At 48.9% G+C, this 27,815-nt stretch overlaps 1 protein-coding gene across 6 annotated transcripts in view; it reads left to right on the top strand.

Moving 5' to 3' along the window:
• TRIO (trio Rho guanine nucleotide exchange factor) overlaps positions 1 to 27,815 on the top strand; it is a 328,151-nt gene that overhangs the window by 296,161 nt on the left and 4,175 nt on the right. For 3 of the 6 annotated variants that reach the window (XM_037063017.1, XM_037063016.1, XM_037063021.1), the window contains 17 exons: positions 2,209 to 2,357; positions 3,548 to 3,614; positions 5,548 to 5,651; positions 7,614 to 7,683; positions 10,088 to 10,177; positions 10,748 to 10,840; positions 11,524 to 11,574; positions 11,807 to 11,884; positions 12,807 to 12,998; positions 14,253 to 14,430; positions 16,604 to 17,397; positions 21,399 to 21,646; positions 23,549 to 23,687; positions 24,488 to 24,515; positions 24,723 to 24,885; positions 25,136 to 25,257; positions 26,923 to 27,001. In XM_037063017.1, coding sequence (XP_036918912.1) covers positions 2,209 to 2,357; positions 3,548 to 3,614; positions 5,548 to 5,651; positions 7,614 to 7,683; positions 10,088 to 10,177; positions 10,748 to 10,840; positions 11,524 to 11,574; positions 11,807 to 11,884; positions 12,807 to 12,998; positions 14,253 to 14,430; positions 16,604 to 17,397; positions 21,399 to 21,646; positions 23,549 to 23,687; positions 24,488 to 24,515; positions 24,723 to 24,885; positions 25,136 to 25,257; positions 26,923 to 27,001 — 2,645 coding nt within the window. The other 3 variants (XM_037063020.1, XM_037063018.1, XM_037063019.1) reach the window with 3 other exon arrangements.

Below are 27,815 nucleotides of genomic sequence, written 5' to 3' on the forward strand. Positions count from 1 at the left end.
CAACTACCAGCAGGGGATGCACAAAAGGCAACCATACATTGATGTTTCTCTCCCTCTCTCCTTCCCCTCTAAAAATAAATAAATAAATAAAACCTTAAAACCATGCTCATGGCGAGCATTGTTTAAAAAAAAAAGAAAACAGAAAAATAGTAAAATAATAAAGCCAAAAATTTGTTCCTTCAAAAAATATAAGTTAAGCTTCCGAAGAAAATAGAAAGAAAGCACAAATTCACAAAATAAAAAAAAAATGATAAGGGAGCAGGAAACTGAGGAAATTGAAGCAGTCATAACACATGACTTTGTTCATCTCTCTGAAAGTAAATTTGAAAACCTGGATGAAATGGATAATTTTCAAGAAGATGTAATTGACCAGAACTAACCACAGAAGAGAAAACAGCTGTACAGACCTGTCTTCATCTAAGAAACAGAGAAAGTTGACAATAACCTGCCCACCAAAACACCACCGGACCCAGAGGACTTCACAAGTAATTTGTCTGATATGTGGAGTCCCAGGCATTTCGGGTCTGAGCCAGCTTTGCGGTGGGGGGCGTGGACGGTGTAAATGTGATGAGAACACATAACTCCGGCCATGCCCTGTCCAGATGTCTACGCCCATGTCTCTGCCTGGACACCCACCCAGGTCTAGTCCAGACATCCTGTCCCCCGGCTGTAGAAGGATGGTTTCACGGCCATACCCAGACCCCAAGAGTTGACCTCATTCCTGGCCCCTCAGCGAGAGGGTGCTTCTGGGATATTTTGCTTTCTGTTTTTTCTCACCATTCAAGTGAACAGAGTTAAAAGTGACGAGCCTCAGCTGTTCCCTTGCAAATCTAGACAGGAGATGGTTCGGGCCTTCCTCCCCTTCATTCTTTGGACTCTGGTCTCTTGCCAAAGACGTCCAGAACCAAGGAACGTGGTCAGGCTCAGCTGCTCACTGCAAAACGCTTGCTTCCAGTAGAGGTCAATAGCAAATTCTTTAAAAAAATGGGAGGGCTGCCTGCCCACTAACCCCTGTTCCTCAACTGCCTCTTCCTAAATCAGAGAGCACTTGATGTGTTTCCACAGCTCTGTGGGTGTGGTGTGTAGTGGGCAGGACTGTCTGCACGGACGTGGTCCTCCAAGCTATGCCTGGTGCTGGACTCAGCATCAGCCTGTCTTCTGAAGGGGAGAAGACAGGACAAGTATTAGAGATTTGGTTTGATAGGAAATACTGTGTTCTTGCAGTTTGTGTTGGGCTTTTTATTCGAAGATAAGTTGATCGCATTTTTCCAGTTCAGTCACTAAGTACTTCTGTAGGTCCAGCTGGGCTGCTTTGGAACTTTTAAAACTATAACCTATATTTTGTGAATTCAGGCTAAGGAAGAAAATGAATATGTACCAATTAGAAAGAAATCAATTGCAAATCATTGTCACACTAATCCAAAAAAAAAAGATGTCACCAACATTTAACTCTGAGATGTATTGATCACCCACAAAGCTTTGCTGGAGGTTCTCCAGGAATTACAACAGCAAAAACTGTTACCTGAAAAAAACTCAAATCCCAGGAATGGGGTGGGGAGACAGAAGCAGGGAGCTCTCCACTAGCAGTCGAGGCCAGTGTGACAACTGCTTCCTCCAGGAGAGAGCAGTCAGCAAGAGCAGGTGTCCTACAGACAGACACTGTTTTTAGCTGAGTGGTTTGTGTGCCCAAAGTGTGAGTCGAGGCTTCATAAGTGATCAAGAACCAAACCAGGTTTTAAACTAAAACACAGGTGGCTGATGCTGCTCTGTGGCCCACCAAGGCTCATGGGTGGATGCATCTGGGGTCAACTGGCCTGACCGAGACAATTCCACGCTCGTCGGAAATGATCGTGCTTCCGTTCCACAGGAGTATCAACGAAAAGAAAATTGCTGGATTTGAGACGGGTGCGGTGTTCCGATGTAAACATGTTGTATGTTTTTCTGATTATGTGTGATCGTGAATAGACTGTATCAATGTATGTAAATTCACTATTTTTTTTCATTTTAACTTTCCTCTTTTACCCAGCTCCTCTTACTCAGTGTTTAAATGAACACTGAGGGGGGTTGTTATTAACTACTGTGCAGTTTTACAAACAAAGTTTCTAACTTTACAGTCAGGTCATCCGTATCTCCTGAGTGGGAGACTTTCCCATCCTGCTCCCGGCTCCGATGAGGCGGAAACGTGACTGAGGGCGTGCTTTCTTTCAGGCCCTGGAGGACCGTCCCAGCTCCCTGCTGGTCGACCAGGGAGACAGCAGCAGCCCCTCCTTCAACCCTTCAGACAATTCCCTTCTCTCCTCCTCCTCACCGATTGATGAGATGGAAGAGAGGAAGTCCAGCTCCCTAAAGAGACGGCAGTAAGACACAGATGTTTTCGTTGTCATTGTTTGGGTGGCTTTCCTCCCATCACTGTCACCTTCAGACCTGTGACTGGGACTCACATCTATCTGCGAGGAGATCCAGGGTCTCTGAGCAACTGTATGTGTTTGAAAAGTGCTCAGGCCTCAGAGGGGCTCAGTAAGCCAGCATGCAGTTTTTCTGGTTTTGTTTGTATATTGTACTTTATTCATAATAAGTACAGATAGTTTCAGACGAGAATACCTTCTGTCACTTCTGCTGAGAAACTCCTATACTTTCTGTGATGTACATGGTTGTGAAGGAAAAAGAAGGCAACATAAAATTAAAATTGGCCCCAGAAACTAATATTTTCAAGCGCACATTAGTGGTAGTGTTTCTCAGTTCCAGTAAAGCATCTCATGGTGAAAGAAAAAAAGAGTCTTGGTAAATATGAGGTTTAAACTTGCCTTTGGAGAGAGGAAAACCAGTAGACTGCCTGAGGGCAGAGCCGGGGCGTTCGCACCTGGAGTGGTGCTGGGCACGTGAGAGGGGCTCAGTCAGTGCCGCCTGGTTGGAGGGATGAATGAGCAAATGGAGAGGAATGAATGAACAAGTGGAGGAATGAATGAACAAGTGGAGGAATGATGAATGAATGGAGGGATGAATGAACGAATGGAGGGATGAATGAACGAATGGAGGGATGAATGAACAAGTGAGGGGATGACTTCAGGCCAGAGGATGTGCTCTCCTGGTCAAGTGATTGTCTTCTGTTATCGGAGTGGCCTTAAGCAGTTTCAAACCTTCTAAGTTAAATTTTTTCAAAACAAGCACTTCTGAGTTAAATTTTTTCTCATATGTCCAATGAAGCTTATAAAACAGAACATCACACAACAAAAGCCGAAGCCTGCCCCCTGTCATGTCATGTCAGGTCACAGCGGCATGTCTGAGCTTCTCTCGGGTGTTCATGTGTGACCAGAGTCCGGTGGTGGGAGTTCGCTCTGAACGGGAGGTGTCTTGCGACCCCCACAGGGTCGTCACCCACATGAGCCTGTAAGCATTTGGGACACTCAGAATTGGACACTCAGGTGTGCAAGTTCGATAACATCCCTGTTCAGTCTCAGGGGAGTTTTCATTTGACAAAAGCAAAAGTGTAAAAGAATTCGTGTAGAAAACAACAAGTTTGGATTGTAAACACCTTTTCTCTCTGCAGCTACGTTCTGCAAGAATTAGTGGAGACAGAACGTGACTACGTGCGGGACCTTGGCTACGTGGTTGAGGTATGTTCTCAGAGATGTCATAGCCTGTATCAACCCCCAGAGTCTACAAAGGGATATCGTGTTACAGGTTAGCACCCCCACCTTCTCAAAAACTTTGAAAAACATTTTTGACCAAAAAAAAGTATTTTTGAAAAATAAAGTTTAGCCAATTAATCTTAATAGTCTGTATTCACTTTTAAAGGCCTCTTTTTGCCTAACATGCCTGATATAATCATTTTTTAATTAAGTTTTAAAATGATGGGATCCAACCATTGTGTCTCTCATGCGGGGTCCTTTAATTTCTTCACCTGAGTGGGTATCACCACAGAAATGAGAATGTCACTGGTCCCCGGCTGTGGTTCCTGGTGTCCGGCTGTGGTTCGCTCCCATCCCGCGTCCTTCTCAGTTCAGGGGGTGCCGGTGGATGCACCAGGCCGTTGCTCAGCATTTCCTCAGAACAGGTGATGGTCTCACCCTTTCCACTGCCCGGAAGTTGCCATGTCCCGAGTAGCCATCACAAAGCCACTGCCTGTCACGCTGGAGGGAGGACCGGCTCCAGGCCTTCCCTGCCCTTAGGTTCAGGGCATAGTCGTCCTCATACACTCGGCTCCTCAGAAGCTATTGTTACAGAACAGAGTCTCACCGCTACTCTCTCAACTTTGTGGACATGTGCGGGACAATGCGTTTTGGGTCTACATTCGATGAAAGGGCGCGGCTAATAAGTTCATTGTGCAAGTGAAAAGACTTGCCATACTTGCTTTGTCCACAGTCATTGTTAACAGTGAAATAAGTCAGTTGAATATGTAAGTGGTTCGGGTACAGGCTAAATTTCTTTGGTGTTAAATGGAAGTTTTAACCTCTTTGGAAGTTTCATCTAAATGGAAGTTTTAATCTCTTCCTAACACAAAGTTATTAGTGTTGGGGAAAAGGCGTAGGTTTTCGAGTCAGGTACACCAGGGTTCAGACTCTCCCACTAGGGCTGCAGCCCTCGAACTTGTCCTTCCGCGGTAAACTGGAGATGACGAGGTGCAGCTTGTTCGGTTTCTAAAAGGGTTCGGTCGTGTGGGCATTCACACCTGCCTTTCCTTCCCCGCTGCAGAACCACACTCAGGTTTGTGTGCTGGCCTCACCCCTTCTTCATCCTCCATAGAATGGAATCTACGTTCTGCCCCTTTTAAATGCATTTCAGCAATGTATTTAATCAGTCATTGTTAAAAAATCCTGATTTAACAAATTATTTAAACAATTTAAGAGGAAAAATGTCGGTTTATATGAGAAATGCTGAGAACAGAGAAAATGTTTCTGGCCCAAAATGTAATATTTATAAGCTGATAAGATTTGTTTTATGAAACCATTTACATTTATTAAACTCCTCCAGTTCCTTAGAAGAATTTTGATTATGCGTGCCAACAGGTCAGGGAGAGGAAGTCACGGCCGTGACGGGAACAGTAGTTACGTTCTGCTTAGATCTGCATGCCGACTGTCCGACTTCAGGGGCGTGAGCTGCGTGGGTCCCCTTATGCATGGATTTTTCTCAATAAGCACTGTCAGTGTATTAGCTCTTTTTCATGATTTTCCTAATAACATTTTTTTTCTCTAGTTTACTTTAACAATACAATGTGTAATACATACAACATAGGAAGTATGTGTTGACCGAGTGACTCTTATTGGGGAGGCTTCTGGTCGTGGTGGGCTATTAAGTTTTTGAGGAATCAAGTTATACCTGGATTTTTTAGCGTGTTGGGGTTGGCACTGCTGAACCCTTGTGTTATTTGGTGATCAACTATATTTCAAGCACCAGTTGAGGACACTTATCATGTAGGATTTTTGTTTCTTTTTAAATAGAGAGTTGTCCAGGACATGGATGTGTCTGTTTTTTCCCTTATGACTTTTGCTAAACCATTATTCAGACATGTTCAATTAAATAAATGTATTTTGTCTGAAATAATTCTAGGGCTATATGGCACTTATGAAGGAAGATGGCGTTCCCGATGACATGAAAGGAAAAGACAAGATCGTGTTCGGCAACATCCACCAGATTTATGACTGGCACCGAGAGTACGTAAAATCCTCCTCATGCCTGTGCCCACCGCGTTACCTGCCGGATGGCAGCATGTCCGCTAATGGGGACGGGTGCTCATTGGTTCATTTCATCTTACTACCCATGTGGCTAGTGGAGGCAGCTGGTGCATAGGAAATATTTGTGGGCCGAGGGGTTTTGTGTAGCACTTCATGGCCCGCAGAGGACTCTTACCTCCTTCACGCTGGTCCGTCCAGGGCGCAACTCGCGTGGGGGCGCCGGGCCTGGCTGCCGGTTCACAGCCTGGGCCTGGCTTGGCAAACGGAGTTGATCCGTGTGAAGCACTTGGGACACCACCTGCACTGAATAAGCCTCGATGAATGGTTCCAAAGAATTGCAGCCACCTCTCGAGTAAATCCAGGTTATTCCTAGAGGGTTTGGAAGATGCCCATTTTTCCAACCAATTTTTAATGGAAAAAGCAGACATGACTGCCTGTGAAAGTCAAACTGACCCCACTGCATTGCCACGCCTGTCCTAATGAGAAGGAGATCCTTGGGGGGGCTGATTCTGCAGCAGCTGTGCAGCCTGCCAGGGCTGGTCACTGCATATTTGTCCCTTCAAGTCACCTTGCTCCTGGTTTTAAATAATCATTCGGGGATTGCTCTGCCAGTTGCTGCTATTATTGTGGAACATTCCAGTACTGTTCTAGCCCCTGTTGCGTGGACAGGCCTCCTGCTTTCCTGCCTCTGTGTGCTTGGCTGCCTGAAGCGTAGACCACGCTGTCATCAGCCTCCGAACCCAATCAAGTGAGCACTTCCCTGGAGCCCTGACCACTCGGATCAGACGTGCTGTCTCCTCCTTGTTGATAACACCCGTGCATGTGTTTTTGAAGCTGTAACATACTCTACCAATATAAGGAGGGATCACCATGGTGTGCATCCAGGGGTGTTTTATTATTTCAGCACTTATCTGTCCTAATAGAATGTGAAACTCTTGAACCCAGGTACAGGAATTTTTAATTTTTAATTCTTAATTTTTATATTTCCTATAATATCTAACTCATCTGGACTCAGATAAAAATGACTGATCGGCTTTAGAAACAGCACTCTCTCTTATGACTCTATGGACTGTAGACTTACCAACAGTCTGCAGTAAGTTTAAACAGGGGCATTTGGTGCTAGTAGCTAGACTTCTACTCCCAAGGCTGGTTTGTAAGCTGTGACAGAGAAGGGGAGGATGACACGGTGGTCCTGGCTGACCAGGTGGAGAAATCGGCACCCAGAGATCATGTCTGCCATGACACCTGCAGAGCCAGGGGCATTTTTAACCCAAAAGGTTGACAGTTCAACACAGCATTAACTGGTATGCAGGTCTGCAGGTTAATAAAACACCAAGCATAACTATCAAGACATGTAAATGGTAGTAAGGCGGGCACACCTCTGACAAACAGCTGCAGCCCAGGAGATGGAGAGCAGTGGTCCACAGCTGTTGCGTTTCTGCAGTCATACCTGATCTTGATCTGCATGGGAGCTAATGTTCATAACCTAGAAGCTGGTTCTGGTAATGAGAATATGTTATAAAACTGTCACAGATTGTACATGTATTTTACATGTTATTCAATTTGAGCCTCTTAAAAAATGTAATAGAAGACTGTGAAACTTACAGGTACAAGGACCAAGCATTTTGAAATAAACATTGCCTTGAAACACTTATTTTTCTGTCAGTGTTCAGCCAGGGTATTGTTGCATGTGTTGTTTTTAAAAAATGAGATAAAAATGCTGATTGCCCAAAGGAAGGGAAAGTTGCCGGCCAGCGAAGGGATGCTGCCATTCTGCTTTGTCTTTTTAAACTGTTGCTTTTTGCTCTCTCGTCCTAACTCAGTGTCAGTACTTGGCACTTCAGGGCAGCTTGTGCCCAGACAGACTGCCTGGAATTATGAACCGCAATCTAAAATTAGAAGGCCAAATTGGAAATGTTTGTAATACTTCTCTCGTTTTAGCTTTTTTTTAGGAGAGTTGGAGAAGTGCCTTGAAGATCCAGAAAAGCTAGGATCCCTTTTTGTGAAGCATGTGAGTATATTACTGGTATTTAGTATATTACTGTTCTGATATTGTCACATGTAGTCACGGTTTGTCGGACTATAGGGGAACTCACAGTTTACGAGAGTGCCTGTGTTAGGAATAAAATCAAACTGCACAGCGTCAGAGTTGGGAGCAAAGTCCTCACCAGCTCTTCTGCATACGAATTGATCTGCCTTCGTGGTTGTCTGGCCACAGCCGGCCCTTAAACTCACAACAGTACAGAGAAGGCAGAAGGGGACCAGAGCCAGACCAGAAGCATGAATGTATTTGGGGATGTCTGTGGGCAAACAGGTGTTTGGGGAGATGGTGACATTCCTAGACATGCAGTGGGTTTAACATGGTAGCCAGATATGCATCATGTACCTGTAAAATAACTGTGCTGATGACATTAAAGGGTCTTTTTTTTTTTAGTGAAAAATCACTCTATTTTCAAAACATTCATGACAGTAGCTGTAGTTTTGCAAATCTCTTTGATGTCTAGGTCAGCAGATTTCAGCCAGTGTGCCACAGGAATCACCTCTTTTCCCTTAGATTGTCCAATAAAAAATGACAACAGCCAACATAGTAGCCACTGGGTGTGAATGCCCTGACCCGAACCGTACATATATAGGTCATGTAATAGAGTTGCATCTTATTGGCCACATTGCCTAATAAGGTTGCATCTGATTGGTTAATTCTTGCTACTAGAAATCCTTATATAGAAATATAGGTACCTGATTTTTTAAAGTCACTTTGGAACAAAAAGGGCAAATAATTACTATTATTATTTTTGAAAATCACTCAAAATAATACCTATTTTTTTCATATTGGCAAAAGTATATTTCTGGTGTGCTGCAGAATTTTAGTAATTAGTTTGTGTGTGCTACGAAATGAGAAAGGTTGAAAATCGCTGGCCTAGCTTACTAGAAGACAGATGGATTTTCTTATCTGCTTATGTGTTCATTCTGTTGTGCTGTATTTTACTTAAAATAAGTCTATTCTCCCACAGGTATATGGTTGGAAAGGGCTGAGTCTATTTATAGCCTTTTCAGACCAATATAGAGAGTTTGTTTGAATACTGCACCCAAATTTGACAAGTGAAGGGAAACAGACCTGTAAAGACAGAGAACAGCAGACTGGTGATTGTCAGAGGCGGGGCGGGATGGGGGGGGCGGTACTGGGTGAGGGTTTCCTCAAGGTTAGCTGCAGCTTAGAGCCCGAAAACAAGTCGGTGACCTTCTTTCTCACCTACTGTGACACCGGAAGCCACTGAACTTCTTGCAAGTCAAGGTTCTGTCACCTGTGGGCCAGTGTGTGGCATCGTGCATCGATCGTTCAGAAAACACCGCCGCACCGATTTAGACAAGTCTCCCAGATGTTGGACATCTCACTACACAATATCAGAAATGAGATTTGTTAGTAGTACCACCCACCTCTTCAAAGAAGTCTTTTTAAGTATCGTCAAGTTCACGGTGGCAGCCGTTATTTCCAGACAGTGCTATTTGCCTTGAAACAACAGGCTCACTTTGTTCATGTTCCAGAAGGCACCCACCAGGCACTGGAGCAAACGTAACTGAGGCTGGTGTCCAGCATTCTTTCCAGTAAGCGGTGGTGCAGCCCCCAGCCCCCACCCCAGTGCTCTCCTGGAGACAGCGAGCGTGTACTGCACCACTGTTTCGAGGACCTCTGTTAGGTCATAAGAACGTCCAAAAGATGCACACTCCATGATGGAGTTTCACGAAATGTATTTGCATTACTTCACGAGGATGTTCTGAGGTCAAACTGGCTGTTGTTTTTACTGCACACGTGTGGCGGTGACGACATGTGCTGAGACGCCAGCCGTTTCACCCACCGTTGGATTTGCACCTCGGTGCGCCGCGTGGCATAGTGAAAGGGGCAATGACATCTTAGTGTGATTTGGAAAACAGTTGTGAACGGGCCCCTGCAAGACCTCAGGGACCCCGGGCGTGTGCACACCACACCTGGAGGTTCCCAGGTTAAGAATGGCTCACTGTCTGCTTTTTCCTGCCTTCGTATTTGAGACCAAGGAGCTTTTCTTCCCTATTAAAAAACAGCCAGACTTCCCAAGACCACGGCCAGGGGGTGAAGGAGCAGAAGGAGCAAGAGTAGTTCTTCCTCAGTATTAAGAACCATGTCCTTCCACTGCCCCTGGTGTTTGCCCAGTAGAGTGAGGGGCCTGATCGGATGCAGCCAAGGGAGCAACAGTGAGGACTGTTCAGGAGCCTCGAGAAGAGGGCCAGCCCGCAGCGTGAATGGGCTCCCGCAAGTCAGAACCAGGCCTTTTTCTTTTAAGAAAATTTCCTCTCTGAACGTGCTAAAATGTGTGTGTGCCCTTGCAGTGTGATGAACTTCTGATTGTTGTAACCCCTCTCTTTGCCTTTTTCATTCCTAGGAGAGAAGGTTGCACATGTACATAGTTTATTGTCAAAATAAACCAAAGTCTGAGCACATCGTCTCAGAATACATCGATACCTTTTTTGAGGTAAGATCTAAGACAGAAACAAAGCATTTCTGAATCTTTTGTTATCGTTGCTTTTCAAAACTTGAAATACTCATTGTTACCCAGGAGTATTCAGGAAGTCAGCCTCAGTTATAAGACATCCGAACCCATGTTTCTTTCCTAGAAATGAGAGAAACAAGTATGGATTCAATCTGGGATCATATCCCTCAGCATTCGGAAAACTGGGACCATTGTGAAAATAGGTTTCTTAAAAAAAAATCAGTGTTAAGCTTAAGGCTCAGCACAAATTCAGAATAATTTGTGATCGTAATTTTTAGCCTGAAACTGAAATCTATGAATGAATAGAAGGCGGCAGTTGAAAGCAAGTCTTTAAACACGTATTAAAGACTATTTTGAAAAATGGCTTAGAAGGCTAAAGTGAGAACTTTGGGCCTTCTGAGAAAGAGCACCTGCTAACCACCCAGTCTCCGTGCAGGCGGCCTCTTCTCAGCACATTTACTCTGGTGGGTTGGCGTCTCTGGCCAGTAAGGGGACTCACACATTGCTCTTTAAAAGACAACACTTGCCTTTCTTCCTCCTTTAAAATCACAGGACTTAAAGCAGCGCCTGGGCCATAGGTTGCAACTCACAGATTTGTTAATCAAACCAGTGCAGAGAATTATGAAATACCAGCTGTTACTGAAGGTGAGGACTCGCGGGTGCCAGTTCTGGTGTCGGGAATTTGTCGGGTGAGGTGAGACGTGGTGAGGGAGGACAGAAGGGATGGGCAGGTGAGGGGCGCAAAGCAGTCTTGTGATTTCTGATTTTAAATATTTCAGAATAGTTTTTTTAAATCTAATAAGACACCTCACACTGTTTTCTCAATATTGCATTTACATCAAGTTCAGAATCAGTGTCAGTTACAGTGAACTTTCCCTCCACCACAGACCTTTGAATACTAACGACTCTTCTTCAGCTATGTTGACCTTACCTGTTCTCTGACCTTCTGTGAGCCTTAGATAAAAAGACATTTTTCCTCACTGCCCATTCGTCTCTGTTGGCTCAGCACAGCTAAAGGCATAGGTACTATTTTCTGTGATGAACATGACCGTTTAAGTGCACAGAGATTTTTCTTGCCTATAAACTGGATGTAAAGAGAGACTAAGAGCTTGTTCTGGATGGAAACAGCGACCGTTACCTGCTCGGACAGTTTTGCTCTGACTGCTTTGCTGCAGCTTGAAGTCCACCTTTCTCTTGTGTTACTGGGAGAGAAAAAATGAAAAATCAGAACTAAAGCTCTTCAACCAGTGCCCGGCGTGTCAGGAGTGGTTAAAAGTGAGCTGCTGCTGTGACGTCACCTGCTCATGTCCTGTCCATTTCCCTTGCAGGACTTCCTCAAGTATTCCAAAAAAGCTAGCCTGGATACGTCAGAACTAGAGGTACATACACCCTGCTGGCCTGGCCCAGTCTCCCCCAGGCCGTTCCCACTTGTCTCCGAAGCAGCCTGCTGTCCCTGCAGGGTCTGTCCCTGGGAGGGGTTGTTGCTGTGGGTGGTGGTGGTCTCCCTACCACGTAGATGTCCCTCTGCATGCCGGAGGGCAGGAGGGGCAGGAGCTGCACTTGGAGGTGTAGCTGTGGGCTGACTGCTGGCTGCTCTGTCCCCACCCCCAGAGAGCTGTGGAGGTCATGTGCATAGTGCCGAAGCGATGCAACGACATGATGAACGTCGGGCGGCTGCAAGGATTTGACGTAAAGTGCTCTTCTTCTCTAACCTGCCCCCTGGGGCTTGCACCGCCGTCCCCTGGGCCGGATTATTTATCTGCATGTGCAGAAAACTGATCCTTTTTTGCTTGGTTTTCTATCTTCTCTCACTTTACTTCAAACTGATATTTTCTTTCAACCCCTTTTTGGTACATTTGATTTGCTTCGGGGGGACCTCACTCTGCTCTGTCTCCTGGGTTCTCTCCTGCCATAAAAGCGGGGTTGCCTTCCCAGTGGGTGGGGGAAACAGAGGGCTCTGTCCACCCATCACCCCGGGAGCTTGACCTCAGGGTCCCTGTGTTCATCACTAATCTGACCACCGTTTCTGTGAGTTGCCAGATGACTCATGTCACATATTTATTACCTGTTAGTGTCCTCAAGATATTTTGGGACCAGCAACTTTTTAAAATTTGTTGAGTAAGGACAGGGAAGAAGTTTTTACTTTTCTTACCTACTGTTCTTCCTACTTAGAGATTTGCACATAAAGTTCTTTTGCTGTGGTTCTCAAGAAAGCACACGCAGAGCCCCCACAGGGCTTCTGAAAACACAGGTTCCTGCCCCTGCGTCCTGCCGGTGGTGCCAGTGCCTCGGGCACAGAGGCCGGGCCTTCAGAACCCTAGTCCCCAGTGACCTGGGCGCTAGATCCACTTTCGGTCTGTGGCGGTCACAGAAGCCAGTGGCGGTCACAGAAGCCAGTGGCTTACACAGAAGTTGGATAGAATTTTAATTAGATATCAGTTCTCTTTAGATCTAAGGACTCATGAAAAAAAATGTTAAGCTCTGTAAATTAATAGAAGAAATAGATAAGATTCTGTGGGAGGATAGCTAAAGAAAACAGAACTTCCTGTCTCTTAACTTAGAATGCAATGTTTTCTCATCTTCCTCCTTTGCCCCCGTTTCCTTGTTTTAGGGTAAAATTGTTGCCCAGGGCAAGCTGCTCTTACAGGATACATTCTTGGTCACAGACCAAGATGCAGGGCTCCTGCCTCGCTGCAGAGAGAGGCGGGTCTTCCTCTTCGAGCAGATCGTCATTTTCAGCGAGCCGCTGGATAAAAAGAAAGGCTTCTCCATGCCAGGATTCCTGTTCAAGAACAGCATCAAGGTGATGCGCGCTAGCGTGTTTTCTCATGTGCTCATGTGTGTGCCCGTCATGCTGATGGACTGTGTCCTGTTTAATGACAACATGTCCTGATGCTTTGTTCATTGACTACTTGACATTTCAGAACCTTTCAGTTCACTCTAGCCATCTGCTGTCTGTGCTCTTCACAGCCTGAAGTGTGCCGGTTTCAGCATTGACATAGGCTAAACGTTACTTTCCCCCTGACCCATAGGAAAAAATGCACTGCCTCGCTCATTTTAAAATGCACAGTGCAGTGGCATTAGGTGCGCTCACGCTGTGGCGGGCAGCTCACCCCACCCCAGGCAGCAGCCATCCTTTCTGTCTCTGTGGATTTGACTGCTCTGGGGACCGACCGGCTCTAAGTGGGATCACAAGAGTGTCTATCTTTTTGGACTGGCTTTTTTCACTTAGCCTAATGTGCANCGTGTGCTCATGTGTGTGCCCGTCATGCTGATGGACTGTGTCCTGTTTAATGACAACATGTCCTGATGCTTTGTTCATTGACTACTTGACATTTCAGAACCTTTCAGTTCACTCTAGCCATCTGCTGTCTGTGCTCTTCACAGCCTGAAGTGTGCCGGTTTCAGCATTGACATAGGCTAAACGTTACTTTCCCCCTGACCCATAGGAATAAATGCACTTTATTTTTTTATGGTAAAATACACATAACGTAAAATGCACTGCCTCGCTCATTTTAAAATGCACAGTGCAGTGGCATTAGGTGCGCTCACGCTGTGGCGGGCAGCTCACCCCACCCCAGGCAGCGGCCATCCTTTCTGTCTCTGTGGATTTGACTGCTCTGGGGACCGACCGGCTCTAAGTGGGATCACAAGAGTGTCTGTCTTTTTGGACTGGCTTTTTTCACTTAGCCTAATGTGCACAAGGTTCATCCACGAGGTAATGCGTCAAAGTGCCTTTCCTTTTTAGTAATTAAAAAAAATTTTTCTGCTTATTTATTTTAGAGAAAGAGAGGAGGGGGGGAGAGAGAAAGCATCACTTTATTGCTCCGCTTATGTATGCATTTATTATTTGTGTTTCTTGTTTGTGCCCTGACCGGGGATCAAACCCACAACCTTGGCATATCAGGATGACACTAACCAACTGAGCTGTCCGGCTAGGGCTGTCCTTCCTTTTTGAGACTGAATAAGTTCCATTGTGTGGATAGGCCAAATTTCATTCATCACCAGTCATCTCCCACCTTATGGCCATTGGGAATCATGCTTTAATATTTTTCAGGTGAGTTGCCTTTGCCTAGAGGAAAACGTGGAAAATGATCCTTGTAAATTTGCCCTGACGTCAAGGACAGGTGACGTGGTGGAGACCTTCATTTTGCATTCGTCCAGTCCAAGTGTCCGGCAAACATGGATCCATGAAATCAACCAGATTTTAGAAAACCAGCGCAATTTTTTAAACGGTAATTTGTGCCCTGTTACTGGGTGTGTGTTGTCTGTCCCTAACACACACATTGCTGTTCTTCTCTCTCCCACCACATGGGAGTCACAATGACAGGACTGACCTAGCCCTTCCACGCATCAGGCACTGTTCTTGGCACTGGCCATCTACTATATCACTCCCTCTGCACAGCAACTCTGTGTGACAAGTATTCCTATTGTTCCCATTTCATAGACGAGAAAACTGAGGCATGGAGTAAGTAGATTAGTAATTTGCCCAAAGTCCCACAAACTGTCTGCGGCATAGTCAGGATTCCGAGCACACTGCCTGGCTCTAAGATATGGGTCCCACACTGCTGCCGTTTCACCCTGTCCCACGTGGTCTCTCGCGCCGTATGTGCACCAGATCCCCCATCTGGGGATGGCAGTGCGTGAGGAAACCTGCAGCAGCAGGTGGAATTGGGATGTCCTTGAGTGCCACTGTGAAGTCTGTGTTCGATGGCATCACACATGTACACCTCCCTGCACCATTAGAAAACAAGACATGTTCTATCCCCCCAGCTTCTTTGACATGAGTTGTTATAGGAGAGCAATGGGCCTTCAGTGCAGATAATTATTGTGGCTTTATATCTGTGACCTGAAACTGCTTGCTTCTTTTTGTCACTGCTGACTTCGACTCTGCTTTCAATTCAGTGATCACTGAAGAGCTTCAAGAATTCGGTCACAAGTTAAAATACTTATTAATGGCTTTTCTTCATCCTTTTCTCCATGTTCATGGTCCATGTCTGTGCCCCAGTCCAACAGGACGTTGTAATTGCTCTGTTACCACAAAACCGCCTTTCCACCTCGCATGACACTCAAGGGCCTCAGTGAGAAATGAGCTGCCTGGATGTTAACTCCAAGGTCCTGTCCAGATCACAGATGGATCTTATTTTACGTTTGCTGTTAAATTTAGATGCACAGGGTCAAGGGACAGCAGTTCCTGTGCATGCAGAAAAATGCTTCACTGTGTGGCAGTGAACAAAGGTGGTGAGGCCTCTTTTAATGTGTTCTCAAGTGTTGTGTTAAATGCCAATCTGTAACTATTGAGGAATCTCTAAATTTTTACCTTGTTCTTTAAAGTAAAATGAACTGCCTCCAAATCGCTAGCATGAGTCAGCCAGCCTGCTGTAGTTCCCTGGCCCCGATCTAGGTAGGATAATGGCAGTACTGGAGGATTGGAAAAGGTCAGCGGTGGAGCGGGAGCCTGGGTCAGGTTGCCGCACCTCTGCTCCCCTCCACCCCCATTCCTGTGAGAGACCACGGCAGATGCAGAGTTTGTGAACTGTCATTTGGCTCCAGGGTGCTTTTTCACGTGCCTGATGGCTCCCAGGCAGAAAGGGGCTATGTCTGATTGTTGTCTTTCTCAAAGGTTTTTGTACCGTAAGTGTTTGTGTTAGTGTTTCCATGTATCTCACTTGGCATGTTTCCTGAGGTTCCCTGCAGACGGTTGTGTAACAAATTAAATCACTGTAGCTGAGACCCAGAAGGGAGTGTGTGGAATGCTTTTCCACCCCTTATCTCTTGTGTCCAGTCTGCAAAACAGAGGTGGCCCAGACCCCTGCCTCCTCCCTGGTGACCAAGGAATTCCTCAGCTCCTAGCCAGCTTCTCTCTGCAGCAGCTGGAGTAAACTTCCCCCACACGGGAGCTGGCTGGTGCTGGTGGAGTCCCAGTGGAGACTCCAGCAGCACGGGGCCTCCCTCTGACATTGGCGGTTTGCCCAGGACCTCCAGCCAACTCGACTCCTCTCCACTTGGTGGAGATGCTAAGGCTCTGCTCTCTGCTCTGAGGCAGTGAACGTCTCCCTCACCCTTGTCCTCATTCACTCTGTCCTTCTGCCCCCTTGGCCTTCTCCTGCCCCCCCCCGCCCACTCACACATGCCCACTGCCCTCCATCGAGTCCATTTAACGTGCCCTTGGACTGGACGGCAGCATTGAAGACCTTTTCCTTTACTACTGGCTGGTGTCAGTCTGCTGCAGCCAGGTGTAGGTGGCAGTTTGGAGGTTTGGAGGCGACTGTGACGGATCACCCTAGGGCGACTCTGGGAGTTCATGTCCAGCACGCCCTTTGGATCACACCAGGTTCCTTCTGCTTTGCCCACGACCACCTTGTCCTCAGCGCCCTGATTCTCTCCTGTGTCTTGCCTATTTTACAGCCTTGACATCACCAATCGAGTATCAGAGGAACCACAGTGGGGGGAGTGCAGGTGGGGGCGGCGGAGGTGCGACCCCCGGTGGCAGCAGCAGTGGCGGCAACCACAGTAGTGGCCCCAGCAGCTGCAGTGGCCTCCCCAGCTCCAGCAGAAGCAGACCCTCCCGGATCCCCCAGCCTGTCCGACACCACTCCCCCGTGCTGGTCTCCTCTGCAGCCTCAAGCCAGGCAGAGGCAGACAAGATGTCAGGTATGTCCACTCCCGGCCCTTCACTGCCTCCTCCCAGCAGCAGCCTCACTCTGGAGGCTGGCCCCGGACAGCCGGGCAGGCACGCCCCCGGCGGCCAGTCTGAGGGTCCCGAGAGAGAAGCGGAGCAGATCCCCAAGATGAAGGTGATTGACAGCCCCAGGAAGTCAGCGGGGAACACGGCAGGTGCCAGCCAGGACGGAAATGCCAAGGAGGACTGCCGCTCACGAAGCGGCCTGGGCTCCCTGCCCCTGGGAAAGCCCAGGCCCGGGGCTATCTCGCCGCTGAACTCTCCTCTCTCCACCACGTTCCCTTCTCCGTTGGGCAAGGAGCCCTTTGCCCCCAGCAGCCCCCTGCAGAAGGGGGGCTCCTTCTGGAGCTCCATCCCGGCTTCCCCTGCCAGCCGGCCAGGCTCCTTCACCTTCCCGGGAGACAGTGACTCCCTCCAGCGGCAGGCGCACCGCCACGCGGCCCCGAGCAAGGACACGGACCGCATGAGCACGTGCTCCTCGGCCAGCGAGCAGTCCGTGCAGTCTGCCCAGAGCAATGGGGTAAGAACGCCCGGCAGCCTCCGCCCGTCCGCCCCACCGCCTCTGTCCCGCCAGCTCCTCTAAACCTCCGCCGCTGCCGCTCTCCTCGTACTAACTCCTGGCTCTCCGCGCCGCCGCAGTAACCAGCTCCTCCGGGTCTCCGTCCGCCACTGACCACGTAGACCACGTGTAGCTCTGTGTGCGCGTCCGCTGTCTGCAGGCCTGGGCGCTGCGGCCCGCGACACAGCGGCGTCTCCTAACTCCTCCTGCTCCACAGCAGCGTCTCCTAACTCCTCCTGCTCCCGGACAGCGCTGCGCTCATCTCTACTAACTCGCTCTTTGCTTTGTTTGTGTCTCCTAACATGGGGAAGCCGGTCGTTAACCTTTAGAATGCAGCGTCTGTGAGTCTTCTCGTGTCCGACCAGTAGACTGTCTTGGAACTTTCTTTTTTCCCCTGCCTTCCTCGCTCACATTTTTTAGAGGGGTCAGTGTCCCTGCTGCCTCCCTCGTTTTTAGTTTGAAACCTACATTTGATAAGCTTGTTGCTCGTCGCTTGGTCGTGCTCTTTTATGCCTTAAATTGTCCTTGCAGCATTTTTGACTCATCTGCTGGAAAAAAAAATTTCCTCAAGAAAACTTCCAACAGCTGCTCAAAGCAAACTAAACTGAAAATATGGGGGGGGGCAGGGATCTCTCCAGTGAAAATATTTGCTCCCCCCACAGTTTCACTCGGGAAGAGAGAGACTGCTTTAAGGGCTTCTGGAGATGGGTCTCCTGCCAGCGGCCGGAGCAGAGGCCCAGGAAGCTGGAGTGGGAGCGTGTCGGCATTCTGTCCAGCAGGGGGCGCAGTGCGGACTGCAGCTCTCCGTGCATCCTCACCCTCATTTTGCCCGACACTTGGGTTGTGATCTCAAGCAGAAGGGTTGCTGCGGTGGGCTTTCCTCCCATTCTGTGGCCTCCTCACTCTTCCACCCAACTGTTTTCCTCCACAGTAGATGGTCTGACCCATAACACCTTCCTGAAGGCATGCGTGAGGGAATACAACTGTTCTAATGAGTGTATGTGTGATTGCTTTATAAAATTTTAAATACATTTCCCTAAAAGGGTCTGTGTCTCTCTTTATAAAAAAAAAAAATGTCTTTTGCATGTCTTTCTCTCTCTGGACTTCTCTTAATTCCCTGTTTGGGTTGACATGGCCTTACCCTTTACTCCTATTGTTTCTTCTATGTTGTTAAACTCTACATTTAATTGAGGAAGAAATTAGGAGATGGGTCTTGGCATATTTATTTACCCTGAGTCTTATTCTCACAAGCAGGCAGTTGAACGGGCACCCCCTGCAGTGGCCGTCACCAGTGACTGTGGGGTGGGTGCCTTCCCGTGTCCTGCAGAGGGGTTTGGCCCCTTGGTTAGGCCTGCAATGCTGGTATGCAGGTGAGCATCAGCACTCAGTTCCAGCCAGAGGAGAAGATGCAAGGGCCCAGTGACCAGGCCTGTCTCCCAGATGTGAGCTTGGCCTAATCTGGACACTTTTCGCAAGGACTGTTCCGAGTCGGTGTTTGGGAGTGAACACCCAGCTCCCCCAGCCCAGGAATCCCTGCTGGGCTCTGGGCACCTGTGCGTGCACACGGCGTAACGGCCAGTCCCCGACTCCCTCCCCGAATGTCCACTGAGACGAAGGCACAGTCCCCTGTGGCGCTTAACCCAGCAATTTTAGGTTGCAAAATTTACCTCTTCTTTCTGTTTCTCACTTTTTCTTATGTGGCAGGTAACCAGGGAATTGCCAGCGTTTTTGATGGGTCAGAGTGATTTACAGGGATGCCCTAGGTGCCCAGGAGGACCACTAGAGGCCTCAGATGGGGATTTGGACTGTGGACTCTCTGAGTATTTCAGTTAAAAGGAACCGTTGCCCTGCCCTGTTCCCGCCCGCTTGGGCCACCTTGTCCCCTGGCCGATCAGTGGGCAGCGGCCTCTTTCCTCCTGACCACTTTCGTGGAGCCGTCTGTGGTCACAGTTGGGCAGCTGGGCCTAACCTACGTCCCAGGTTCTTCCTCGTTTCTAGGTGCACCTTCTGGAGAGTTACAGAGAGTGGGAGTGGAGTGGATGTGGGTCAACCCAAATGGTGACTGTGTCCGTTCCCAGTCCTGGGCACACAAGCCCCTGCACATGCCCACCTAGGTGGCACTGCAAGTGTAGCCCTGCCTTTCTCTCCGAGTCCTGGCAGCCCGTGCAGCTTCCTAACCTCCCACCCCGTAGGTGGTTGTGAACATCAAATAACATAGATTTTAGATGTCCTTGTACTTCACCTGGTACATGGGAAGAATTTCTAAAATAGCTACTATCATTGTGGGAAATAGTCAAATTATGAGACGTAGCCTGGTATGCTACATTACCAAAAGCAGTTGTGCCAGAAGTTGCCTTTTGTTTATGTTTTTTAGCAAATTTGATTTTGGAATCTCAAAGCTATTGTCGCTGGATAAGCCGAACTACTAAAATACACACTATAAGGATAAGACTGTGTAAATGACTGTGCAGGTGCCAAAGCCCCACAGGACAGCGTGGGCTTCCACAGAGGGCAGGAATGCACAAATGTCCCCAGTGAGACAGGAGTGACAGCTCGGCCCCCTGGTGTGTTAACTTCAACACCATTGCTGGTCTCTGTTCAGAGCCTGGCCTACAGAGTCAAAATGCGCCGATTTGTTGGCAATGGTCCGCCTCTGCCCCAGCACGCACTCACACCAGTCCAGTAGCCCAGGGTGGACAGACACTTGGCAGTGTTGTCTGACAGTCACATCTACGCCTGTCCCAGGTGTCCGAGAGCCAGAGCTGGCAGAGACTGGCGTCATCGGGGCCTTGGGGACCCGGGAATGTCTGAACAGCACCCTGAGTGGAAGCCTCTGAGAGCAAATGGGAGCAGGGCAGCCACTGCCTTTCCCTACGTCCTGGCTGTTGATAGAGGGGATCAGGCAAGATGCACCTTAGGGTTGGGCGGAGTTCTCTGCTTCCTCCCTTCTCCCTCCTCCTCCTCTGAAACAAATAGGTCACTTGGTAAATGATACCTTGGGACAAATGCTGCCATTGTGTTGTTCTACTCTCCAGCTAGTAGCACTCGGCTGTGGGCCCAGGGAGGTGGCCCTAGAAACGATCTGTATTTCACGTTTGCAATCTTGCCTTGTTGACTGCGTTACTGAACATGTATTGAGTGTCCATTATATGTCAGTCGCTGTGTTGGGCACTGTAGAACCTATGGTGTCCCAAAGAGATTGGGTACCACTGGGGCTGCAGGTTAAGTGTGGCGTGGGCTTTCACTTGGAAGAGTCTGTCCTTGAAGCTTCAGTCTCAGGGCCCATGGTGTTCAAAGGTCCTCTATGATGATGTGTTCACACAGCCACAGTGCCTTTGGGGCGCTTCTGTCAGCAAGCTCCCAAGAAGGCCACCCACCAAGGGACACGGGGAGGCAGAGCAGCTATTCCTGAGAGCAGAATCACAGTTAATAAACCTTTTAAGTATCATGCATTCTTTTTTTAGAAGGGAAAGGGGGGTGGAAATGATTATACCAGCATCTTGGCCGGATCTGGGAGCTCCTCCATGATCTGACGTGTCCGTGAGCTGAAGGGCTACAGTCCACAGCTCCTTAATTCAATAGCAGTTTCAGTGACATGACAGTTGTAGTGGCATTGCTGTGACATAGGAGGAACCCAGCATGGCATGAACACGAGACCTGAGCCGTTCCTGCAACGGTACAAGGAGGTGGGGCTAAAGTGATGGGGCAGAAATAAAAGCTTCCAAAGTAAAGTGACTTCATTGCACTGGGTTTTTATTTTTTAGATTGTCCCTAAATCGCTTAAACTCTGGTTTTCAATTATTGAAAAAGCACAAAGTAGCAGAGAGTGTGGCGTCCTCCGTGTCCATCCGGTGAGCCTGCTCTGAGTCGCCGTGCCGTGATGCACCCCGACGAGCGAGTTCCTGTCACCAGCCTCGTTTCAGGCCCCTCTGCCTCTTCTCTCTCCATCTCCCCGCCTACAGAGTGAAAGTAGCAGCAGTAGCAACATCTCCACCATGTTGGTGACACACGATTACACGGCAGTGAAGGAGGATGAGATCAACGTCTATCAAGGAGAGGTCGTTCAGATTCTGGCCAGCAATCAGCAGAACATGTTTCTGGTGTTCCGAGCCGCCACCGACCAGTGCCCCGCAGCCGAGGGCTGGATTCCAGGCTTTGTCCTGGGACATACCAGCACAGTCATCATGGAGAACCCCGACGGGACCCTCAAGTGAGTGCCCGGTGGGGCAGGCGTGGGGAGGGCCTGGGAGGCCGGATGGTAGGGAGAGAAAGCGGCACTCCTCTCTGTGAGTTCAGGTCCCACTCCAAGCACCGTGTGGAGCCCAGAGCGAAGGTGGCTTTCCTTTGCTCAGATTTGCTCTGCAGGCTCTCTAATTCCTGCACTTGCGAACACGCAGCTGTGTCCAGCCATTAGAAAGACAGTGATGGTGTTTTAGTTCCCGGATGTCCAGGGAGTGGGGGCATTTCTGTAGGACTTCTCAAGGACCCTAAGTCATTATTGACATACTCAGTGAGGATACTCATTCTGGCCCTGGCTAGTGTGGCTCAGTGGATTGGGTACCAGCCTGCGAACCAAAGGGTCGCCAGTTTGATTCCCAGTCAGGGCACATGCCTGGGTTTTGTGGGCCAGGTCCTCAGTTGGGGGTATGTGAGAGGCAGCCACACATTGATGTTTCTGTCCCTCTCTTTCTCCCTCCCTTCCCCTCTCTCTAAAAATAAATATAAATAAATTCTTTTTTTTAAAAAGGTACTCATTCTGTAAGCTGCAGGTAAAGATATAAGGTAACTTAGCTTATATTTACGGGAAGGTTAGTTTAGTTAAGAAACTTGGAAACAATTTGGTTGGCACTAAATGCTACTTTAAAGAACACTGAAGTTGGGTGCTGGATTCAAAAACTTCCCTTCACTGAATCTCTTTGGCCATGGTCAAGGCCAGTCGCATGACTCCCGGGAAGCATTGCATGACTCAGTGGTTTCGGAAGTCTCTGAAGGCTTCAGGAACCCAGACCCAAAGGCACCAGAGGGAGGTCGTGGTCCTCTCCAAGCTTGGCTCTGCCCTTGGCTGGGTTTGCAGCCCAGGCTGTGCTTCTGGGTTCAGCTGTGAACCCTCACCCACACCCTGCAGTGGGGGCTGGAGTTCAGGGTACAGAGAGCCTAGCTCCAACAACCATCTCTTGTCCTGTTTCTCCTTGGTACATAGAAATATTTCATTCTAGTATGTTGTTCAAGAATTCCAGTTTTATGGGGGTTTTTTCCTCCAAAAATATTCTTGGGCTCTGTATGAGGCTTCTCCAGAGAGATCGTGTGCGTGTGTGTGTGTAGGGAGACAAAGAGGTTCATTATAAGGAACTGGCTCATGCGATCAGAGAGGTGAGCCAGCAGGTAGAGACCCAGGGCAGCCCACGGTGGGGATAAAATCTAAAGGGAATCTGCTAGAGAACGTTTCCCCTTCCCCTTGTTCAATGAGGCTTTTTGTTTTAGTCGGGCCTTCAACTGATTGGGTAATGCCCACCACTGCATAAAGAGTAACTGGCTTTACCACTTAAAATGTTCATCTCACCCAGCCCTGGCTAGTGTGGCCCAGTGGATTGAGCACTGGCCTGTTTGATTCAAAGGGTCACCAGTTTGATTCCCGGTCAGGGCACATGCCCGGGTCGCAGGCCAGGTCCCCAGTTGGAAGCATGGCAACCAATCGATGATTCTCATACACACTGATATCTCTCTCCCTCTTTTTCTCTATCCCTTCCCTTCTCTCTGAAAATAAATAAATTAAATCTTTTAAAAAATAAAATGTTAATCTCATCCAGAAATACCCAGAATAATGTTTGACCAAATTGCTGAGCACCCAATGGCCCAGTCAGGTTGATACCTAAGGTCAACCGTCATAGGCACCTTTGTGGTTTCCCTTCCAAATCTGATTTAAGAGCGTGTTGGCTTCATGTCCCTGTCCCTGAGACTCACGGGAAAGTGTTCTCGGCAGAGACCACTGCTGGGAAGTTGGCTCCACCACCCTGTGTCTGCGTGAGTTGCATAGTCCGCTTTCTCCAACGCTTTCCGGAATCGTTGCTGAACACTGGAAAGGCAGGATATTAACGCATTGACTTCCCCCTAGGAAGTCAACATCTTGGCACACAGCACTCCGTTTAAGGAAAAAATCTGAGAAAAAAGATAAAGACGGCAAACGGGAAGGCAAGTTAGAGAACGGTTATCGGAAATCGCGGGAAGGCCTCAGCAACAAGGTATCTGCGAAGGTGAGTTCAGGTGTCTCCAAGAAGCGATGGCAGGAGGGGCTGATGCTGACACAGGCATCGTGGAGGGTGGTGCACCCCAGGCCAGGGGGCCCAGCCTGCTTGGCACCAGCAGATCCTGCCAGGCTTTGCAGAGGGCTCTCGGGCAGTGTTGGCTGGCATCAGCACACGGATGTATTCTGAGGAACCAGGCATACATGCAGCAGACACCTCACCAGGTGCATGCCTGGCTTTTACAAAAAACCGCTGTCGGGTCCTTGGAAGAAGCTGAGACTGGATCCTGGGGAGCAGACAGTGCAGAGCAGCTGCAGCTCAGACTGCCTTCGGGGGGGCCGTCTCCGACCCCAGGGGCAGTGACCAGATGCCGGTAGACAGGTTCCTTGGTGCAAACTCCCTGGCTCCAGTAGCTTCACACTCTAATCAGGTTGCCTTCCACCTGTGGGGGATTTGCCTGGAGAAAGAGAAAGTGCTTCCCATTGGGGATCCAGGGACCCTGGGTCCGGACACGGGCCGTCCTGCTGAAGCAAGGTCCAGGCATGGCTGGACTCAGCTCGGAGGAGGAGAAAGATGGTCGTCTCCGAGTTTCAGCAGCACTTTTGTGTTTTAAATTCACCCCAGTTCTTGTGACAGGAAGCTTCAAGTGTGTTTAAAGGAGTGAAAATGTGGTCAATTGTGAATAAAACTGGCAAACCAAGTCGTATTTCTGCTCATCTTTCAATGATCATTGTAGCCTTGGAATAAAAGTGATGTATCTCAAAACAGCCCTGTTTTTGGTTAATACCGCTGTGTTTTTTCCCTTTCAGCTTCTCAATCCCAACTACATGTATGACGGTGAGCGCCATTATCTCTTTCGTCTGGTCTTACAGGTTGTAGGTCTGGGGGTGCATCACAGAACACTCAAGTGTGACCTGGGGGAACTGACTTCCTGGGGCTCAGGGCTCAGGCAGGAGCTGAGGTCCCGCTCGTTTGTTTGGGAGTCACTGGTGGGTGTGACTGGAGGCCCAGAGATCCAGTGACACTGACCCTTTTCTCGTGCAGTTCCCCCAGAATTCGTCATTCCCTTGAGTGAGGTCACATGCGAGACAGGAGAGACCGTTGTTCTTAGATGTCGAGTTTGTGGACGCCCGAAGGCCTCGATCACCTGGAAAGGCCCTGAACACAACACCTTAAACAACGATGGCCACTACAGCATCTCCTACAGGTGAGTGAGGCTTGCTTGTGGGCTAGTTTCGCAGGCTGGTGTTACTGTGGCTGGCGTCACTGAGGCCCAGGGTCACCTTTCTCACTGGGACGCTTCCCAAGAGGGAACATTTTGTTATCTGGGTGTGCAGTTAAAATTAAAGCTCCACTTGAAATTCCTCATCAGTCCTTGAGCCCCGTCTCTTCTGGGACCCTGAAGGAGAGAGGTGAGGGCAGCCCTTCTGACATGCGTGTTCTCATCTGTGCATCAGTGAGTTAGGAGAGGCTGCTCTGAAGATCGTCGGCGTGACCACAGAAGACGACGGCATCTACACGTGCATCGCTGTGAATGACATGGGTTCAGCCTCGTGTTCGGCCAGTCTGAGGGTTCTAGGTAAGCTGCACTCCTGAGCTGGAGTCTCAAGTCCAGAATCCCCCTCCCACAACATGGCCAGAAAAATATGGCAGTGTGTCACTGAGGGCCTTCCAAACAAGAGCTGTGAGTAGCAGCCGCAGTCTTTGGGTCGTCGGGAGGTGGTTGACCTCAGGGCACCTCGGCCCGTGGCCACTGGGCACTTGAGCTTCTGGGTTGGAACAAGGTGTGTTCTGTGCTCTGAGTCATCAAAACACATTCTTGTACCCAGTTTCTCTTCAATCTAGTTCAGCTGACGCTTTAGGGCTGAGAGAATCTGATCTCAGCTGGTCTTGTGGAACATGAGTGAGAAGGAAGAGAGGAAAGGAGGGAGTGTGGTTGAGCCTTGTGCAGCCTCTGTGCCTGTCTCGGACCCTAACAAAGGCCCGTCTGGTGGGTGTGTCCTCCTGTCCCCTCCATGAGCTCAAGGCGACCTCAATGAGATCCAGTCCCCGGTCTGAACCCCTGTTCTCTCCATGACCCAGCAAGGCCTTGTTCTCTCTCCTCACTGAACCGCGAGCTATTGACGGCAGAAGCCACGTCGTAAGCCTTTTAAATTTCCCAGTGGTTTCACACGACACGTGGAGATGCTCCATAGCAGCATGTGTTGATTGACCCCCGACTGCCATCTCACTCGTGGGCAGCTGTGTGGTAGGGGGCTGCTGCGATTTCTTCTTGATCCTGCAGCTGCGCCAGGTACTGGACGCTGCTTCCAAGAACGAGAATAAAAATCTGAACTGAAAGGCGAATTGAGTCTGGAGCATCCTGTGTGTAGACAGTGAACAGAATTGTCTTAGAACTCTTATTTCACATTCTTTCTTTAAAATATATTTTATGGACTATGCTATTTCAGTTTTCCAATTTTTTTTCTCCCCTTTATTTCTCTCCGCCCTATACTCTCCCTCCCACCAGAATTCCCTGCCTTAGTTCATGTCCATGGGTCATACATATAAGTTCTTTGGCTTCTCCATTTCCCATATTATTCTTAAGCTCCCCCTGTCTATTTCCTACTTACCATTTATGCTGCTCATTCCCTGTGCCTTTTCCTCCCAGTCTCCCCACTCCTCTCCCTGCTGATACCTCTCCATGTGGTCTCCATTTCTGTGGTTCTGTTCTTGTTTTAGTTGTTTGCTTAATTTGTTTTTAGGTTCAGTTGAGTTGTTTGCTGTCATTTTACTGTTCATATTTTGATCTTTTTCTTAGAGAAGTCCCTTTAACATTTCATATAAGGGTTTGGTGATGCTTTAATCCTAAATATTTGGACCCCATTAAGTCGGAGAAAGGAAGTATTCTGATTTGGAGGTTACGGCACAAGAAAGCCTTAAATTTGATAGTGAAGACTCACCAATGTTCTAATGTTTAAAAGATGTCACAGAAATTCTACAGGTGACTTTCTAAAAAACAAATCACAAGTGACAGCTAAGGGGAATATTTTGACACTTGGAGAAATGAGTGGGAAGATCATGGAAGTGGAGATGTGAGTTCATTTCTGTCACATAAGTCCCCCGTTCTCCATGCCGAGTCCCAGCGTGCAGTGCTCATGTGCCTAGGGCAGCACGTGCTCCTTGCGATGAGCCGAGGACGCTCGGCAGCCACAGTGACGTGCCGCATGCCCCACGCTCAGGGCAGGTGCCGCTCTTCTTGCAGGTCCAGGCAGTGACGGGATCATGGTGACCTGGAAAGACAACTTTGATTCCTTCTACAGCGAAGTGGCTGAGCTCGGCAGGTACGAGCCAGGGCCCCTTTCCAGAGAGCAGCTCATGAGACATACTCCCCGTGAGGGTAGACAATGAAGGTAAACGGTGTGTTTGCCAGCAGGCAGAAGTTACAGGTATTACATTTGCAACATAGCCTGTAGTTGCCATTCAGCGCTCAATGGTGAGGAAGTAACAGACATTTTCAGCTTAGGTTCTGAGAGAAAAGTAAGACCCAGTGCCGTACGCTGCCACTGATGTAACGCAGTGTCTCCTGCTGTGCCCCCAGGGCATGACCCGTCCTAGGGGAAATAAGCGAGGAGTCCCCTGCCCCTTTCCTATAGGACTTCCTCTCCCCTGGACTGCACGGGGCAGCCACCTCAGAGCGGCAGGGATTTACCACACCTGCGTCAGGTTCTCGATCGGCAGTCGTTCTGTTGGCCTCGCCTGGGCCTCGCCCCCATGTCTGTGGTCTCCCCTGGGATGTGGTCCCCGCCCCCCCCCCGCCCCCCCGCCCGCCAGCGCTTTTTCCTGTGGTGGCAAAAGCATTCCAAGAGGGCCAAAGAGGAAGCTTCGAGGCCTCTTTAAGTCCCAGCCTCAGAATTCAGCAACTACGCTCCCTCCAAATTCTGCAGGTCAGAACCAGCCTCCACCCGGCCCAGGTTCCAGGGAGGAGAGATACACCCATGCACACGCACACACATGCACGCCCCCCACAGAAGGGCAAGCAAAGGAGTGTGGCCATCTTAACCCCCCACAGCCTGCCCTGGCCACAGGTTAGTTTCTGTTCCTCAATTTCCCACGCCCACATCTCATCCAACTACTGCAGCAGGCTCAGACCTAAGA

Source organism: Sturnira hondurensis, unplaced genomic scaffold (assembly GCF_014824575.4).
Source record: "Sturnira hondurensis isolate 20B ecotype Veracruz unplaced genomic scaffold, ASM1482457v3 Scaffold0014384, whole genome shotgun sequence".
Lineage (NCBI taxonomy): Eukaryota > Metazoa > Chordata > Mammalia > Chiroptera > Phyllostomidae > Sturnira > Sturnira hondurensis.